This window comes from Scatophagus argus, chromosome 10 (assembly GCF_020382885.2).
Source record: "Scatophagus argus isolate fScaArg1 chromosome 10, fScaArg1.pri, whole genome shotgun sequence".
In the NCBI taxonomy this organism is placed as follows: domain Eukaryota; kingdom Metazoa; phylum Chordata; class Actinopteri; family Scatophagidae; genus Scatophagus; species Scatophagus argus.
This window is the reverse complement of record NC_058502.1, coordinates 7,600,130-7,620,728: the sequence shown is the minus strand read 5'-3', so window position 1 is coordinate 7,620,728 and position 20,599 is coordinate 7,600,130. Positions and strand designations below refer to the sequence as shown.

General features: G+C 39.2%; 1 protein-coding gene across 7 annotated transcripts in view; it reads right to left on the bottom strand.

The window, feature by feature from the left end:
• Positions 1-2,154: 2,154 nt before the first annotated feature.
• Positions 2,155-20,599, bottom strand: part of ryr2b (ryanodine receptor 2b (cardiac)) — a 63,574-nt gene continuing 45,129 nt past the window's right edge. For 2 of the 7 annotated variants that reach the window (XM_046401292.1, XM_046401291.1), the window contains exons 93-104: positions 20,149-20,367; positions 19,838-19,968; positions 19,606-19,648; positions 17,894-18,030; positions 16,953-17,013; positions 16,447-16,593; positions 16,133-16,267; positions 14,666-14,822; positions 14,338-14,402; positions 12,540-12,640; positions 11,267-11,318; positions 10,069-10,368 (exon numbers count right to left, since the gene is read on the bottom strand). In XM_046401292.1, coding sequence (XP_046257248.1) covers positions 10,273-10,368; positions 11,267-11,318; positions 12,540-12,640; positions 14,338-14,402; positions 14,666-14,822; positions 16,133-16,267; positions 16,447-16,593; positions 16,953-17,013; positions 17,894-18,030; positions 19,606-19,648; positions 19,838-19,968; positions 20,149-20,367 — 1,344 coding nt within the window. In that variant the 3' untranslated portion in view covers positions 10,069-10,272. The other 5 variants (XR_006844477.1, XM_046401293.1, XM_046401295.1 and 2 more) reach the window with 5 other exon arrangements.

Here is a 20,599-nt window from a genome sequence, read left to right as displayed (position 1 = left end):
ATGAAGCATCAGTCGTACTCACTTGAAGTCAAAACAGAACAACACAAAAAACGTAATTAGCCACCTGTTACATAACATATAGGTTGTATATATACAGTAAGTACCCATAAATGATGATCATCTAGATTAGAAACAACCAAAAGACAGCCACAAGAAAACAGGCAAGAGCTACATACACGCTGGATTAGAGGATTTGGATGGCAACTCACTCATCAAACACGCTTCAACTTCTCAAGTTAGCCAGCCTGAACTCTGACCCCTGAAAAAATCGTTTTAGATTAGTGTCAGTCAGTAACCGAGTCAAGTCTGTCTGTGGTGTATGTGATAATATCTCCATGATAACCTCCAGTCAAGCCTTTCTATTGGCAGGGAAAAGGTCTCTCCGTGACCTTGACAGAGGTCAGCAGACGTCTTTTATTCCTTCATTCCTTTCTGTGACCGCGTGCAAGAGACCACAAGATTCTGATTTGCAGCAATCAACCGTGGCAGGTATTCAGAGCCAACGGCTACACCATGAAAGAAACCCAAACTGAGAAACTATGCCGGCTTGTATAAGTTAATATTGCTTGGTATTTTCAGAACTGAATTGTGAGGATTTACTGAGAATTACACCAGGCAACGTGCAGTCTGTCATTGCCTTGAACCATATCTACTGCAAACAGACTCTGATAAACAGTCTGTATTACCTCATGTCAAAATGACAAGTTTCAAGTGTGCTATCAGCACGGTGTTTAATTGGTCCACTCAGTAAAGAAAATTTTAAGTGCTGCGTGTAGTGGTAATATGCTAAGCTTCATTATGACTGTGTGCACATGTGGGTTCCCCTTGGCAATATCTGGGTCATTTCAGGAGATGAGAAACAAGCCCATTTGCCAGCAGGGAGGCCATTCACACATCACATTTGCCCTCATTCAACGGTGTTGCCATCAAAGCCAGCCAAAGCCATCTGCCACCCTGCACTGTGCAGTGCCCAGGTAGCGCAGAATTAGCGCAGGCTTATCATTTATTCCCAGACCATGAGGGGGCTTCTGTTTTGAAACCTTTTTTTTGTGTGCAGTGTGTCAAATGTAATATACTGTGTGTTTCTTTTATTTTATTTTCAATGACAGTCCGGCAAAAAGGATCACGTTTCACGAGGAAGCAGTACAGACAAGGGTTTGGACGTGAGCAGCATTTGTCACATTTCTATGCAAAACTGAACCTCAGGACATAATGAACAGGATGACTTCTGCATCCATGTGTGTTATCAGACAGAAGCCTCTGTCTTGCATTTAAAACACTCTGAACACCACACTGGCTCCAGAATGCTCTCACTATTTCTTTTAATCCACTTCCAAAAACACTGAGGGTCTCAGTTAATCCGAGTCAAATTATGCTCTGCTATCAAACCCAATAAATTGGACCTTGATACTTTAGATCTGCATCATTTCACTGTGTCTTTGATTGCAATCAATCAAAGAGATTTTCTGTGTGAAAGAAGGGATTTTCAGAAGTCTTGCTATATTGGTCAGATTACCCCTGTATGTGCTGGTAGAATATGGTTTAGGAGGCACAGTTGGATACCAGAGAGGAAGGAAAGATAGATTTAAATGCAGATCAGCAGCAGTCAAGATTACTTTCAGTTTGTGCTTTCAATGGGACATTTAAGCTTGCTGCAGGTTTAACATACAAATTCAAGCAACCTAAAATTCAGTTAATTGAATGCCAAGAACTTTGGGCTCAAAGGCTATAAAATGTAACTATCTGCTGGCTCACTAAGTCTTCTATTATAGTCAACTAGGACCTTTGGGGTTTTGATTGGTAGCCCATATCAATGAGGGACAATTTCTACAAGCACTTTTTCTACCACACACATACCATCACACACACACACACAAAATTTCATTCAGAATGGCAAATGCTACTTTATTTTCCAAAATGGGGTTATACTTTGTGTATAGAGGAGCTAACACTGCAGTGTGAGATTAGTTTTGGTAGGAAGTTAGGCCTGAATGATTTTGTGCTCAAAAGTAAATTAAAACCAGCAGTGAAGAACAAATGGACATACAGTAGAGAATGAACAATAGCTGATCAAACAGAAAAACACCAATACACACTATGCATGATGTGAAACAAATCCATACTGATTAAACAGAAAGCTAAAAAAAAGTGAAACTCTTCACAGATATTCTATAACCTGAGAAACCCTGTCTCCTAGAAATTACACTTCAATCAATGTATTTATATATTTTGTAATTTATTATGTTATGAAATTTATCTGACAAAATAAACTGCTGGATGTATGAAAACCAGAAACCACGGTTTGACTCCAGATTCTAGTCTGCGGTTAGGTTCTGGCAAGAAAAGCACTTTGGTTAAGGTTAGGGAAAGTTTATTTGGTTAAATGTTTTGGAAAACAAATAAAATATGCTGTCTGCCAATACTTAACTGTACATTTTTTGTCACTAGCCACATATATTACATTCTCTCATTAAGTTTAGAGAAAAAGTAATTGGTTGACGATATGCTTCTTATTTGTTGCTCATCAACTGTATATGAACATAAGAAGACAGGACTGGCCAAAGTGGAAAAACACATTGAAAAGCACAGCATTTGACACAGTCCATAAACAGAAGCTTATTAATTGATGGCAGAGAAACTCACTGGAATTGTGTGCAATTTTACAAATTTTTAGACCAATAATAAAACACAGAAAGTTTTCTTGGAGCTCATTCGAATTAAAAGTTTTGAGCAGTTAAATTGGTAAATGCAAAAATTACACTTTACTGATCTACTGAATTTCTTCAAAACGTGTACACACTCACACACAAGCTAAGGGTAGCAGCTGAGCAGGCAGATGTCCAGACAGCTGTGGATACAAAAACAGTTTTGACGACTTTTTCTTTTAAACCAAGCCAGGCTTGAGACTCCGTATTAAAGGCTTTAGAAACTGAACACAATGATGATTAAGAATAATATTGATATTCATCTCTCTTGGCTTCAGGTTAGTCTCTCCATTTCTGCGCAACGATAAAAACCAAACTGATGTGTAATTCCTAACAATTCCTGCCAATAAACAAGTGCTCCTCAAAGTAGATTTTTTGAAAAGCACATAATTCCACTTGGGTGGAAAATGGGTCATTTCCCCAAACTACTGGAGCTTACCTTTGAGTGAGCCAATTTGCCAGTTTCAATTATTAAAGGCAGCACCTGGCTCTTTTCAAATTTCAGTGGCTGGATCACTGCGAGAGCTGCCCTACAGAGACAAAATCCACTCTTTTCTTTGCCGATTTTTAAAGTAACAGCCTTGGAAATGAAAAGAAGATGTTGGTGCGATACAGCATTCAAAAGAGTGATGCAAACACACCTCATCTGCTGGGATACTTCCTCTAGCCCTTTTCTTTACCAAGCCCTCTATGTGTAATTGGCTTTCTCTTGGCATGGAGTTGTCCAATCTAAATGGTAATTTTGAAGGCACTCCTCTCGTCACTGGTGGTAATGCTTGTTTACTGGAAGACACAAAAATTAGAACTGTAATGAGATGGCAGGGGTCTGTCTCACTGTCATGAGACAACACATGTCAAAACTGAAAATCTGTTCTAGGGCACATCATGTGATAAACTACATGCTGCCTGGAGCATGGCAATTGTGATCCCATAAAAAGGAAATACAGTCTTAATTAAAATATCTACTTGTTTTTCATCTTTTTGTAAATAAGTTTGTAAAGCGCTTTCTGAAAGTGTAAGCTCCCGCTCCTTATTTACCAGCGTTTTCACCGGGTGCTCCAGCTTCATCACACATTCAAAACAAACGCAGGGTGGGTGTAGTGTTGTCCCTTAGGTGTCCATAGGTATAAATTCTCATTCTTTCTGCATTCGCTGTGATGAATGCAACCTGTCCGAGGTTCTACTCTGCCCAAATACACACCAGGACGGGAGCCATCCACCTTAAACTCAAATAGAACTAATGGAGTGAAGAACGACAATAAATCAATGTGTTCAGCAAATAACAAGAGCGAAATTCTTTCTCTGCAGGTTTTGGATTCTGCTTGGTACATCATTATGTTTCAACCAAAAATGTTGTACGCCTTCCTTCTTCACTGAAGTATGTCAGATGACCTCTCTGTTCAGATGATAAATAGCAGGTCTAAATTTCATCTGTCATTTTGTACTGAAGTCAAAGACACGGGCATCTGGGAAAATAATCTTCTTTCATGTCCGCAGCTTTATTATTTCTTGTTTTCTGGCCTTGCAAGGTGGGAACATTTCACACAATTTTTGATCCTTATTTTTAGATGACAGCAAACATAAGATGAAAACTGGGGGAAAGAAAAGCTATTATTGCCATTTTAATAATGGTTCAAACACTGGAAAGAAAGTTGCATGCGAACGTTAGAGCAAATCACTTTTATCACAATCATAACAAGCCCTCTTGGCTAAAGTCCCTGTAAAAAAAAAGCTGTTCGCATGCTGCTTTTAGTTGATGTTACTTTTGGTGGTGAACGAGGTTGCACTCATTTACAGCACATGTGACAGTAATGACACTGAGTGAAGTAATTGATTTTTGTCAAAATACACACCATGTTTTCATGAGCTGGCAAATCCTCACAATAATCCAGTTTACATGACTATCCTGAGAGTAAGATCAGATAATCTTTTATTGATCCCACAGAGAAGAAAATCAGACGTTACATATGGGAGCTCAGAGAGAAAGGCAGAGGCGAGGGGGCTGATGATCCTTTTCTAAATCTGATACAAATTGTTTTTTCCTCTAAGTCTACCACTTCAGAATTGTCTAACACAAACAGCAGTTTTACATCCAACGTTGGAATAGTGGTGTACTTCTGCCTTCTGTAGACAAAGACTCTTCTTCTGCTTCAGTCGCATGCATGTCTTGTCATGCAAGCAAATAAAGCAAACACTGATGACTGAATTTTTGACACTAGTTTGACAAGGAGTGTCAGGCTGTGGATGATGCAGAATGAACATCTTATACCTAACTACGCATTGCAATGAAGGCTCCCTGCCCTGCACGTCTTCCAACACAACTGATTCAAATGATCAGCTCATTGTGAAGCTCTGCAGAAGCCTGATAACGAGCTATTCGTTTGAGTCAGGCACATCGGAGCAGGGAAACATCTAAAGCATGTAGAGCAGGGCTTCCATATCGTTCTGCAGATGGACCCTTCTCTATTTGTAATTTTTCTACCTAATCGTCCTTTTTCCAATTTCCTTCTTCTTCCTTCTCAAAATCCCTGGTCCTGACGTACTACAGCAACTATCATCTGTTCTCATCTGTTCATCTGTTTTTGTCAGACGGGAGGAAAAAAATTGGGAATTTAAAAATGTTATCCTGACATAAATTTTTTTTTTTCTCCTGTTCTTAAGGCAAAAATGCAGGCTAGAAAACAATTTCGATCAGACTTAGAGTGGATTTTTTGTTTTTTTTTTTGTCTTCCCAGGGCCTTCAGAATTACAGCAGCACACAGACAGAAATAAATGAAGATAAAGAAACTCAAAAAAACGGTCTGCAAAATAAAAAATTTATACAACAGAAACTATACAAGAACAGTTGAACGATGGATGGACAAACAAATAGACTATTTGTTGGTCAGTCTTATTGACGAAAAAAATTTAATTGAAACATCTTTGCACAAACTTTCAGAGTAGCAGCCAAGCTTGATGTCACAGAATAAAAAAATATTTTGTCTGGTTATAGTTCAACAGTCTGGCTTTGGTTGCCCATTTCTTATTCAATCTAACTACGGTGGATCATCACGTGTTGTGGTTGTGTTTTGGTGCAGCACTTTTCAATTCACAGGCTGTGCACAAAATCAAAGGGGAAGTATAACAATAAACAGCAAGGTCAGTAAAGGCTGTTTATTCACATTAGGGGCAAAAACTGAAGAAGGAAGAAAAGTTTCCTATCAAATATTGGATGCATCTTAAAGATTTGTGCTTCTGCATATAGAAAAAAACAAAAGTAATATTCCTAAGAACATTTAATGAGTCACTATGCCTTAAAAACAACATTCTGACTTTAAACTGAAGGACTCGTGTTATTGTCAATGCAAAGAGTCCACTCATGTCTCTCCCTAAGAAACCCGCATATGCTACAAAGCAGCCGGCAGGCTTCAAGTGATTTCCTGACAGGTCAGTGAAACAGAAAGGAAGAGACTGAACAAAGAAATGACTTTGGAAGGAGTGTCTGGGGATGGATGAAAAATAAACCTCTTCTAAAGTTTAATCTCAAAAGGCCGATTGCCGTAAACACACACGGTACTCATACTGGAGAGGATGAAATTGGTCATCTGTTCACATCACCGAGCTTTTATACTGAAACAAAAGCAGCATGTTTGGTCCCAGTATTCCAAATAGACAAGGTAATTAAAAATGTTATGAGACTGCAAAAACAAGCAAGAAACGGCTTCTCAGCACTGCAAAGTCTCGAAATAAAAATCAATAAATGACAATTACAGAATCATAACACAGAAATCTTCGTGCAAAACAGTCAAAGTCTGAGGAAGACAAGAGCTCCCAGACTGAAACCAGAGCCTGTAACAAAAAGGAGTCATATTTAATTCAGGATACTTGGCCTCAGGTATGAGAAAATCCTCAGCTGCATGCCCCCGTCGACTCTCTCTCCTCCTGTCATCTTTTATTGATTTACAACTGAGATTACAATTCCATGATGTATTTGGGTGCACTGGTATTATCTCCCAAACAAGCACAACTGTCTGAGGTAATATTCAGAATGATCCACCCACATGCTCCCTTATCCATAATCCATGATTACAATGCCCCCTATATGTGTACCCAGGTGCTGTATGCCACCTAAAGCCATCTGCCCATGCATAATTCCTCCATTCTTTATTGTCGGCTGCACATACTGTATGTAACCAGAATGCCTTTAAATAATGCAAAAAAAAAAACTGAAGGCAATGCACAATGGATGCAGATTTTCCCACTGAAGACAGTGAGAAGTGTGGCTGCATTCATTAATGCAGGCATACGTTTTGCTTCTGTGTCACCCGGTCAGAGCTGTTTATATTGTTTCTGACACAGACACTGGCTTTTGCTAACGGTTTGTATGACACCAACTTAAGACTCTCTGCACTACGCAAATCTGCTTTTGCAAAAACACAGAATGGCATCACTGACTGATAGTAACGACTGGACAATTTTGCATATTTATTTTTTTTTATAAACAGCTAAAAGCCACTGCAGAGGTTGATTCCGGTGTTGTCTACAGCAGTAGTAGTGACAGTGGCGAGTAACGTACCTACACATGATGCCAGACAGCACACTTCCCCTCTGTGGACATAATGTTACTGATATTCTGGCGTCCCAAACTTTGAACTGCAATACTACCATTACTACTTGCTTAGCCTGGATGTTTTTCTCAGTAATCTCAAGTCAACACCTACAATTGCGGAAAAGGAAATAATTCTCCCTTCTCAGGAAAGTATTTGGCTTGAAGTTGGTGCCAGAAGGCTGTGACTGAGCAAAACAGGAGATTGAATGAATGAATGAACAGCCACAGTGATGAGTGGCCGCATTATTGTGCTCACGTCAAGAGATAACGGGAAAAGGAGCCGATCATTCAGCCTGAGACACACATCAGCTGCAAAGCCACTTCAGAACAGGCTCCATCCCTCGCTTTAAAACTAAACTAACTACATTCTTCTCAGACACCACGGACCTGATCTGTGTCACGTAGTGATACGTGTCTGCTAGACTACCATTCATACTTTAAACAGTGTAAAAAAACTAAATTAAAAACACCTAAATTACATCCGGATCTTCTGACCGCGGCATTACTCAACCACAGGGTAGAAAGATCATGAAGACTAGAGGGGGAAGCTTGGCAGCTACGAAGAGACATCAATCTTACCCACTATATTGTTTGATCAAGTAGATGTGGCAATTATGCACAGTCAGGATATTTAATTTTGGTGGTTTTAGGGCAATTAGGCGCCCTGCTTCAAATACACAGTTTTCTAGTAAATCAACTGGTGGAAGACTACTTCTGAAACTGTACCCTCTTGCAGACCTGTGGCGTGAGAGAACAGCAAAGAGGTGTTGGATATCTGCGGGTTGGATGTTATGACGGTATGATTGATGTTCATACACACCAGAATGGGATCAAATTCAAAATTAAATAGGCTTTTGATGAGAGGTTTTTCCACATTCTTTAACCTCCAAGGCTGGCTGCTCAACTGGTTTTCAGTCTCTGGTAGCTCTGGAGTGGGTACAGTGCTTATGAACAGGCGACAGGGACATGGTTAAGGTGCTCTTCATCACAACAGCAGTGTGAAATACGGTGCTAAAAGAGAAGGCTTTTTGGTGCTGTATAAAACCCTTCTCTTGTGTATGTCTGTGTATGTCTTTAGTTTTATCTTAGTGATATCTTGTTTCCCCTACGCTTAATAGGCACAATAATTGACAAAGTGGCCATGATGAAGGTTTCCAGGTATTAACAGGTAAACAAATTTGTTCAGAATATAGTTTATTGCTGTGTCAGTAGTTTGGGAACCATAGTGTGCGCCATCATAAAACCATCAATTTGCTGAGATATAAACACTTATGTAGTTCCAATTCCCTCCACCTATCCAAAAAATATGTGGTGTTATTGTTGCTAATCAGTTAAGTAATGAGTATTGTAAAATGATTATAAAAAAATCCAACTTAATTATTAAATGTTTTAATTTGCACCTTAATTGTCTCAGAAAGTGCAACAAAGTATGTGGCACAAACACCAAGACAATTTATGTTGAACAAATAATCACACGCCACGCTGAAGTGGCAGATAAAATGAAAGGTCATGTAAGAGGATTTCAATGGACTCCACTGCAAACCGAGACCTGGTTGTGCTATTCAGTAGACAGCCTGATGAAATGTATTCATTGAATCTCTTTCCCTCCCAAGGAAACCAGCTGGAACCCCAAAGAGCAAAAAACACAACTGTGTGTTCATACAGGAACCCATCAAAGGTTTTCAGGGCCCTCCAATCACCTCTCAGACCAGTGAGGTCCGTCACACATTGGTTAACCATTAAACCAAAAACACTGTTCAGGCCTAACAGTGATAATTTGTATCACCACAGCTATTTAAAGTGCATTAACTGCAGCGCAGAGTGTCCTGATTTTTATTAATTCTTCAATTTTACATATGTGTGAAGACTGATTTTGATTATGGCATTAGCAAAATTTTCTACTCATATTTCTAGTATAATCAACAAGGCTTCCTCACTTTTTACCAGAAAACCTTTTGTCTTGGTCTTTCAGTGAGTCATAAACATATGTTTACATGTCATAACTCAAAAGCAGCATGAATACATATCAGCAGCAGACTTGTGTAAGCCCAGTGTTTAACCTTTGCATAATGAGGACAATTTCTGATGGTGGCACTCCAACGCCTGCTATTCTGCTAATGAGCTCTCCAGGTGTGAATTTAACACTTTAACAAAACTCGCCACGCTCCTTTAGTCATTCGAGTTAAACCTGAGGATTCCCCAAATGCTGTCTTGGCCATCGCTGGCAGCGCTCAATCATGTTGTTAAGCTTGGGGATCCACTTCCATGACAATGACTCGCGCACTGAGACACCTGCTGGTGTTACGTAGTGGCTGCTAACGAGAAGGGGGAAAAGAGTCGAGGATGAGGGACGAGAGGAGAGCAGAAGGAAGGGGAAAAAAGAGAATAAGAAGCAAGGACAGGAGGAGAAGGATCCTGGAGAGATGAGCACAACAAACAAGGAGAGGAGGGTAAAAAGACCAAATGCCAGCAGGGGAGTGTTTATCTGGGTGTCACACAGAGGAAAGGAATGGGAGGCTGTGATTAGAAAGACAAATCACTTCATTCACAAAACATGAGCTTTACACAAACACATCAAGTCGGCAAAGTGCGGTGGAAATGAATTTGGATTGCCAGCTTTGACTTTTGGAGATTGCGATGTAAAGCACCGTAAACTGGCACAACACTTTTGTTTTCGATTCAAGAAACCACCGAAAGGAGTTAGTGGCTGCCCACAGGACTCCCAAAACAAACAGAACATTAATTGCGTATCGCAATATAAACAAGAGGTTGTTTGGTTTCAAAATAATTTAATTGTTATAATTTAGAAATACTTACGACCATAAATGTGTATACTCTACAGGAAAATCACTCCATCAAAAATCCAAAATCAATAGTGCACACACAGAATTCCAGGTAATTGAGTCCAAGGGCATCAATCAAGATGGCTTCTCTGTGATGATAATATCTAGGGAGGCTTTAAAGCTCTCAGATTTCCTTTCATCCCAGTTGATCCTCATATTGCTTACGGAAACAGTCTCCCACTGGAAAGAATTCCCAGGAACGCTCCTGGTACATTTTCCACACATAGGATTCCTGGCCAAGACAACAGAGTGGTAATACATCTTAATTAACTTTGCCAAACTTGAGCTAATTAGATCAGTGAAATGAGAATTTAAACAGTGTCTACAGAGAATACAATTTAGATTTTGAGACAAATTTTGTGGCTCGATGGAGAAACATCTTCAAATTCGACCCAGCAGCTACCTTTTCAATCTGCACCTGAGAAAATGCCACGCTAAAAGAATATCTATGGCCAAGTCCCAGGAAGCAACTCAATTTGGAAATAGCGCTCAGCCATTGTCCAAAATAATTCAGGCTGATAAAAAAAATGTAATATTTTCTTCTTATCAATTCTGCAGCAACACATTCAAAATTCAAAATGCATTCTGTGCCAGGAAGATAAATCCAAATTATTCCATATAAGAATTTATTTATTATTTTACCAACACACTGTGAAGAACTTAGAATTAAACATGTCCTCATCTACCAATGATCTGATGCACACCGGCAGATTTACATATACTAAGTGAGCAAAAAGATCATCTAAAATACAGTATGTCATTGTGAAAAGAGGACAAGTGAATTTAAATACTTGCTTGATTAAGTAAAAAACAGAAGTTGCAATCAAAGGGTTTCCTTGTCATGTATATTATGATAAAACGTGTGTGTTGTAACTGATAGGGCTTTTGAAAGACAGCATGAATAAAGACTCTGTCTCAGTTGAAAAGGTTACACTCCAGCTTTGTCACTGCTGTCGCAAAAACTGGAATTAAAAGGTCACTGAGACATGGAGGAGCCACTGCAGAGCGATATATTAGAGGAATGTAAAATCTGGCGATGGACAGTAGAATTGTTTAAGAGTTTTTAAAGTGCACATTTTGTTCTTAATTGATTGGATCATGCAATAAAACACAAGAGGTAACTATCATACCTGCCCCGTGTGTTCAGTTTCATCTTTGTTAATAAGGTACATCAGAAAGAATCTGTATGGACACAGAAAAGGGATTCATATCACACACCTTCCATTAATACTTGGAAGCAATGTGAAGAGAGAAACACAAGGATACTAAGTTGCACTATTAGATTGAAAAGAGGCTGTGCACAAGGCCTAGGATTGTGGTGATTATGGTAACAGTTGTCGGGTATTTCTAATGGAAATACAACTACAGATGGCAGCAGTAGCACTAAGGCCTGTAGACCTTTACCAGGTGAATTTAAAATGTCATATAAAAGACCATCATAGACATGAGCAGGGAGGAGTCCATCAGTCAGAGGATGCAAACACATCTCATGAAATACATACTTATTATACAGCCAATGACAATTACTAATGTGGCAAAAGTGCACAATGCAACAACACTTTCCCAAATAATTATTTGAACCACCTACATAGAAGAAAGGTTTTCATTAACTCAGTGATTAACTCATTAACTCAGGTGATGTGTGTTAATCAGTTTTTCGCCATGACAATTTTAAGATGTTTGATGTGGATAATTCTTTTGTACCTTTATAGGCTAAGCTCTGCATTTGATATTTGCATAAGCTCAATGCAAATATCTAGCTCTTTTATTGGCTTTTCATCTTTTTGTGATTATTTCTATTTGAGCTTTGTTTGCACCCTGTTTTATACATAGTACAGTCATGTTTTTTCAAGACTGAATGCAAGTGTAATTATGGGATTCTTAGCTGCTCGTGTCTACATCCCTGCGTTGGCGGACATTTTAAGGATCAAAATGCAGGATTTTTATACTTCCTCTCAGTCTACAGAGGTTAGTGCTGAGCACATGTTGCTCAGACTTAAGTAAAATATTGACTCATAAGAAAAAAACAGTGTTTTAAATCTGAACTATGAATGCAAGTGCTGAGGTGGTTGTTGGTGAAGGTAAACATGACACTGTTTTTAATATTTTAGACCAAGATCAGGCCTAAAATAGACAGGATATCACACAGTGTATCAAAGCTGTGATAGATATGGATATGGATATAGCTATATAACGATTAAACAGATGTAACTGTGGTTTTTAACGTAGCGTTTTTTGTTTCATATAAAGGTTTAGTATTGGTGGAACATGCACAATATTTCACTACATCTGTGAAAGATAACAAGACAAACGACAGCTTTTTTACTGACAATACACATTATCAAGCTGTTATTTTTAGTACGAGATTAAGACACTTGCACTCCGAGGCATGAATCAACTCACAGATAGTTGGCCAAGTTGTGCTCCTGCAGAGTGTGGGTCTCAAAGCCATGAGGCACCTTATCAAAGTATTCACTTCCTATTCCGCATATAAAACATTTGGTCTGCAGGAGGAGAGATGCAAGACATGTAGCAGTTCACAAAAAAGGCTTGGACATATGTGATGTACTCTCTAGTATAGTAGAAACAAATAAGAACAGAGGCCTTTTGTTCTAGTGAAAAATGCCCCCCCTCCCCCCCTCCATTAGCCAGCTGATGTGCCCTTGAGCAAGGCACTTAACCCCCCCAATATGCTCCCCGGGCGCTTGATGCTCCCCACTGCTCCTGTGTGTGTTTCACTGCATGTAATTTGCCGGGTGTTGCATGTGTGTGTTCAACTAAGGATGGGTCAAAAGCAGAAGACGAATTCAGTGTGTGTATGTAAAAATACATATACTGTCAATAAAGCTGACTGTTAAATTCTTAGTGCTCAGGGACTCAAACTCAGTATTCTAGAACAACAAAATGTCATCATGTCATCATTAAAACTGTTTGGTTTTGCAACAACAACAAACACACACACACGCAGGATGCTCACGAATGGCAAAAGACTGCAAACAACAGTAGCTTAATACTTTCAGAATTATTTACTGCCAGATTTTCAAAAGACACAGAAGGACACATTTGCTGAGAAGCATTTTGGGGGCACTAAACAGTCAAATTGATTTTGTCCTTATTTGCTATGTTGCGTTACAAAGGTTCGGTGCTAGTAAAATGAAAATCAAATTTGTGTTTCAGGGTTAATGCAATGTGTCTTTAGGGCATTCCTATTTAAAGGTCCAAATTAGGGATGGACGGAAGTGGCAGCTGAAGCTGATTTATCATTGCTGACCGCAGCAGAGCAAATTGTATCTGAAATTCAATATCTGCAGAAAAGCAGCTGTAAAATTTGTGGCACTGTTTCAGTTTTTGAGACGCATACACAGAAACACTGGGACAGAGTCTGTATAGAAACTAAATGAAAGCACACATTAATAACTGATGTCAGAAGAAATTTACAATAAAACTAAAAACTACAAAACCATACTATATACACAAATATATAAAATACTACTGTATTTTTCACAGGCTGATATTTTTCCATGTGAAGATATTGTGGGAGATACTGACTTCTGCGTGCTTGCCACTCAAAAGGAAATGACCACAATAACTAACAACATAACAGCGACATCTCATGTGAACCCTTTATATTTCGAGCGTGGCTCACCACTGTTTGTCCTCTGTGCTGCCTTGTTGCCTCAGCAGTCCGACCTTTCCTTGCTTGCCTGTTTCTCCAACACCTTTGGACTTGCTTGCCTGTTCTGATTACATACTTTCAATGCAGCTACTTGCCAGTCTGCCTGATCACTTGTACGGCCTGCAGGGTCTGCTCTCGTAGAGTTTTGTTCACACGCTGCACACACCGTTGCTACCCTGTCAACAAAGCTACTCCACAGGATCCAACAAGGGTCACAAGTAACTCTGGTTCAGCAACTCTAAGCAACGCAGCGTGTGGAGGTGAAAGAGACAATGGTATCCTCTCAATAAAGCCAAAGGTACGATTGTTTCTGCTGACACAAACCCCCACAAGTGAATCTTCGATCTACTTAATCGTCACACACACTTACGTTACAGGTGACTGAAGTATTTAGCCTTCACTGTCTTTGTATCTAAATCTGACATAGCTATGCAGACTGCATAACCTTGATAGCACACAAAATGTACTCCAATTGGATAATACATAGTGACAGTGCATGAGACAGCGTTTGTGTGTGAATCTCACCTCCATATCTTCTTTCACCTGCTCTTGCTGGTCACGCAGCTCCCCAAAGGCATCAATTATCAAGCCTGAGAAAACATTCACAATTGTGTGTCTGTTTGTTTGTGCACCGGCACGCATGTGCATCTCTGAATGGCAGGTGTCAGTGAAACTTAAGGACTCGGTGCAATAAAAAGACACTCTGGTTTTCTTTTTCAGTTCCACATGAAAAATGCATCAGATGTATTCTAGCCAGACAAGGTGAATAAAATGTATTTGTGCATATCTTTCAAAAAAAAAAAAAAAGACACAGTAACTGAACTGTAAAACAAATTCAGCATTCGAGACTCACCCTGGATGATGGCCAGGAGGATGACGATGACGAAGAAGAAAAATGTGATGTCAAAGACGATGCGTTCCACCTCAAACTCATCTCCAGCAGGGTCCTCGATCTCATCACCAATACCCCCACCCGCACGCACTCCCACATACATGTGGAACATGTAGCACTGAAAGAAATGACATTTTCCTTTATTATAAATGATGCAATCCACCTGAGGTTGAGGACACTTCATCCCAAATTCACACCAGACAAGCATTTTCTACAGCTGGATACAAGGATGTGGGGTACGAGGAGAAAATGTAAAGTATCTAAGAAGGACAAGAATACTGAAAATTCAAAATGCAAAATGATTTATTTAGGGCATTTTCATGCTTGTCTCCATGCTGGTTGCTTTTGGTGGGGGTCATTTAAAAGTTTCTAACAGGCTGCATTCTTATACGATTTAACTCAACAGCAGAAGGTTTTTCAATCAATATTCTTCACCTCAGACAGTATTTCTCCACAAAGAGTTTATACAAGAATATGAGGCAAGATGAATTAAGATTCAAGTTGTCTAGCAAGGACGGTACTGTGCCAAGGATAATATTTTCCAAAAGAAACTTGAACAAAACCAACATAATTGTCTGCTAAACCTTCAAAGAGAATTCAGAATTTGAAACTGGTACTTTTGTCCTATAGGTCCCTGAGTATATGTTACCAGCATTTTTATTTTCCAGGCTGCATCAAACTTGACTCATGACAAACTTGCATTCCATGGACATTAATATTCTTTTGTAATTCACTTTAGACTCAGCCAATGAAGTGTTGAACTGTAGCGTCTAAACAAACAAGAGTAACTAGGCATGTCAATCTTCACTACAAAAATAAAAGCCTAGTTTTGAAAGGTAGAGGTCGGATTTACACCAATGGCTTGGTTGATGCTTAAAACGGAGACGAGCTTGCAGGTATGATTGCACTAAAAATCTGTTTTGTGGTCTTGCAAGTTACTGTTTGTAAAGTGCTGCTAAAAGTCAAGCACAAACAATAACACAATGATTGTGACTGAGGAGTTAATGTAATATCCCCGGCCTTCTGGAATAATATTCAAATGCTATCGCCGCACTGCCGCCTGCTCGTGTGAGTGACAGTCACGTCCACATTAGAATAAAGCAGGCAGGTGTTAATGTTGAGAATGGCCAAACAAAGAGCTATACTGAGGCTTGAGGAGCTGTTTTGTATCCAAGTGTCCATCATTTTAATGAAAAGTAGTGGAAGAACGAAGAGGACAAGGGGCTGTTCTCACTCCAACAATGGGGATCAGTGTCAAAATCCTCCTCTACCCCTCTCAATCTGAGGAGGTAGAAAATCAGGTGTGTGGACGAGTTTGTACTAGTAAGATCAACATCAAAAGATAGAGAGGATAGACAGAGGCTGATAGATAGATGTGGAGTGAGAGACGTGTGTGTGTGTGTGGATCAATATGCAAACTTAACTCACAGTGAGCATGTCATTGCACTTCATGTCTTGGGTGTCCTTGTCATCACTCCTGTTGTAAAATTTCCTGAAGAAGTTGAAGGCCAGGACAGTGTAGAGATACACAACAACAGCCAACAGGCCCACAGTCAGGACCAACTGACAGACACAAAGAAAATTACAAAGGGACAGACAGAGGCAGATGGGCTTTAATACAATTCTACAAGTCCTAGTATAACCCTACAGCATGAAAGCAAACATCATATGCATGCAAACTGCAGCTAAGAACACACACGAAGGCAGATGAACAGAAAGGACTGACACACACAGACACACACCTGTTTCCCATTATGTGTGACAGAGGAAAGGATGGTACGAAGTGTCTTAAAGCCCATGGCGATGTCCAATAGGTGGGCAGCGAAGAAGAAGTTGTTAAAATGACCCAGAACTGACATGAGCATGTACCAGGCTAAGTACAAGAAGGACTGTGAGCACACAGACAAGGACACACACACACATACACACACACACACACACACACAGGTAACAATATAAATTACCCAGAGAGACAAAGAGACAAATGTGTATTTTAGATAAGGCAGAATTACAGGATATTGCTACCATCACTTCTGCAGCATGTGCAATTGCATCAAACTAAATCACAGCAGAGGAGAACATGAGATTAAACAAATCAGAAATAAGTCGTAAAATAACGGATATGTTTTACACACATTGCTGGGTTATATTGCTCTGTTAACATGAATTACAATAAGTGACACCTTTATCTTTGTCTTTGCAGGTACAAGAGGACACACAAACAAAACAAGTCAAAATTCAAACTTACATTATCAGTGAACACAACTCCCAGTTTCCAGATCTGGTATTTCACGTCAATGGAGTTAAATCTGAAAAAAATAGCATAATAACACAGACTCATGACGGCTAGAACAGGGAAAATAAGGCAAAAATGTCCATGTCTACAATCAGACCCTTGTTGCTTCGGTGTCTCTTCTAAAAGAGCCCGTCTGTTATGTGGTTTTATCACAGAATGTCCTGTTCTTCTTCAAGTACAACATAATGTTCTAGGACCTTCTTTTGTCTGGCCACCCCTGTTAGGTAACACACACACAAACACACAACCTCATGAACACATACAGCGCGCAACTTTAATGAAATGGCTTTAAATGGAAAGCCTATTGACAATCAACTGTCTCAGATGTTACTTCAAGGTGTTACCAGCAAGGCCTAGACAAAAGCTGGACATAACAGTAAATATGCCAATGGTGTTAATGTTCCTCACTGGGGCTCATTTAGATTCTCATTCACCTCAACAGTAAAACGCATTACAGAAATAGCAAAATCAATTTCTTAACTCGATCATCTTTCTTTTTATATGAATATCAGGTATGCAAACATAAATGCAGCTGTCCTACAGTGAAGGACGCAGCATTGCCATCATTGATGCAAGTTGTTTTCTGTACAGCCACCTGCTTAACTGCATACTATATTACCTATCAAAGGCCAGAATGATTCATTAGGCTTTTTATAACAATGATGTATTTGATATACTAAGACATAACTGATGATTTAAAGATTTTGCTGTTTGATGCCTCAGTGTATGACAAACATAAACAAGACAAAACAATTTAAAATGATAATCCCATTTAATAATCCTCCATATTTTGTCTGAAACGGCATACAACGCTAAATAAATGGCAGACTAGATAGCTCCGCAGACAAATGCAGAATGGCAAAGACTTGGGCTTTGATTTCTTGGCCACTCACAGATTACTCCAGGCAGTGTCTCTCTTGAGCCTCTTCCTTTCTTTTCTGTCCAAGCTGAAGTCTAAAGCAGCCTGGTCCAGACCTAAGAGTTCACTAATCTTCTCACAGCCATAGAAGTCACCATACTTATCCATCACCTGACAAGGGAAGAAGACAGATTTATGTACTGACAAAAACAATTGTCTCCTCGTTGTCTTTTCACATAAATAATCGCAAGCAATATCAGGAGGTAACAGGCTGAATTCCTCTACACACACTGGGCCATAATGAGATGGCAGATTGCTTTTGCTGACAGTACAATGGTGCTGCTTATGATAGCTACCGAACAAAAAGGATTTTCTGATACCTGTGCTGGCAATGCAATATTTTTATGGGGCTCCATGGTTGCACTCCCAACAATGGTTGTGTAAATGACTGATGTTAGAAATATATAAATGATTTGTATTGATCTACGTTTATACTTTACCATTTACTTTCATACTAAAATGTGCATGTATAGTGAACCTTGGCTAGTAAATCCTTACTTAATTTAATCATGCAACAGATGCAGGGCTTCTCCTTAATGTTCTGTCGGGGCTCTAAGAAACTTTTTGTCTCTTGATTTATTAACTTGATACAAGTGCCAACCAAAGTCTAGTTTTATTAGGGAGCCATTTTGTTATTACAAATATAAGCACATGAACATATGGTAAGCAATATGGACAACCTCCAAACTCAAAAGTGGATTACTAGAAGCACTTGAAGGCATTATAGCATCTATTTTACTGCAGGCTCTTGAACTGATGCAATACAGAGTATTAAATGCCATGTGGCAGTGCTAGACGTACTCTATATACACAAGTGGCCAACCCAGTGGTCCATACTGTGCCTTAAGATTCAGTGCCACTATAAGCTTCTCGTTGTTGGATCCATTCTTTAAGTGCTAATTTGTCTCAATTTTACTTAAAATACATCGAGTCTTACCGGGAGGTCTATTTCAGAGCATGTTTACTTGACTGAAAGGACACTAAGCACACAATCACATGAACCAGTTGTTGCAGTTACCACTTCCTTAGTCCACCTTCCCTTTGTTCAAATTAATGAACAAAAATTAATGAAATCAGAGTCAATTAAAACGGCAAGACATTCCCAGGCACTTAAATAAATACGGCTAAGAATATAGCTTATATTCTTTTCCAGGCCTTTTCCTCACCGATGAGATGCTGCTCTGATTTCCCCATTTGGGGAGTAGAGGGGGAATAATGCTTCTTTGAAAACATCTGAAGACTTGAGCATATGACTGATTTGTCTATTTCAATGCATCTGAGGACTACAAAAACCTGGTACAGTACTCTAGTTTGATTTTAAAGAACTATATTACTCATTGCCCATAGTAAATTATTTAACCAAAATGTTAAAAAGACAAAAAGACAAATAGGGGGTTTCTTGAATAAAAGCATAATTCCATCTTCCTTCAAAACATAAGAGGCAATCACAATGAGGACAGCTGGAAGTGTTGTGCTGTGTCTGGAGACAATAAAATCCACTGTGGTACCTGATAAGGGATAATAATTATACCTGTCATTAAATGCCTCATTAAATTTCAGTTAGTTTGTTAATGCAGTGTCAACGAGTGAAATATGAGCCCAACTGCATACATGAATAAGCACATTTAGAATAGAATGTATAATATATTTACTGTGCAAAATGTACTGCACAGCTGCAGATCTTACCTTCCTCTTAACAAATTTATCCCAGTAATTACTTGGGAAAGACCTGAAAAGACAAAGAAATAGCATTTAAAAAAACAAATCTACATATATATATATATATATATATATAAAAAATAACATGACTAAACAGATGCCAGCAGCAAGTTCCTCAAAGTTCCTTAACATGTAAAACATGTTTTTATTTGATGTTAATATGATATCAGCCCATTTGATTATGTGACTGTGAACATACGGTGTGTTAATAACCAGTCGGTCCCATTGCCCTTTGATGTCCTCCTCAGGGGGCTGCTCTGTCACATACAGCCCGTCAAACTCCAGCTTTCGTGCCACTTCCTTTTCACGTTTGAAGATCACCAGTGGTACCTGGCAATCGAAGCACTACAGTGAGCACCTGACTTTGAATAATCAGTGTGTTGTTAAATTGGTAAAAAATAATTAAACACATATTTTTATTTTTCGATTTTTTGTTGGTAAAACAAACTATGTCTATTAGACAGAGAATTTATTACAAATTTGCAAATTTACGTCCTTGAGCTGGTATACCTTGAGGCAGTAATAGCCGATAATACAACAGAAGGAGATGATTGTGTGTGCTACAGCAAGGAAATGGAGCGACAGCTCCATGTAACCACTGCTCTCCTCAAGCACAAAATAAACCGCGTCCCCATCGTCATCATCATCTTCAGCAGCAGAGTCCAGTTCCTCCTGGTAAACAGATGTGACTCCTCCTTCGTCTTCTTGTGATGCAGGCAAGGATGCTACCTGCAAAGAGACCAAAAGAGAGTGAAAGAGAGATTTCATCACAGACACAGCACACATTTTTTTTCATTAAAATGTTAGAAACACAGAATATAATGCAATACAATTCAATGGCACCAAACTACAGCAACCAAGAAGACTGAAGAGCGAGGTGACCTCCTCTAACACAGTCTTTGGTGTATTTTACATCTTATTTAGAAATACACTCCAAGCATTCCCAGTTTTTGTTAAACCA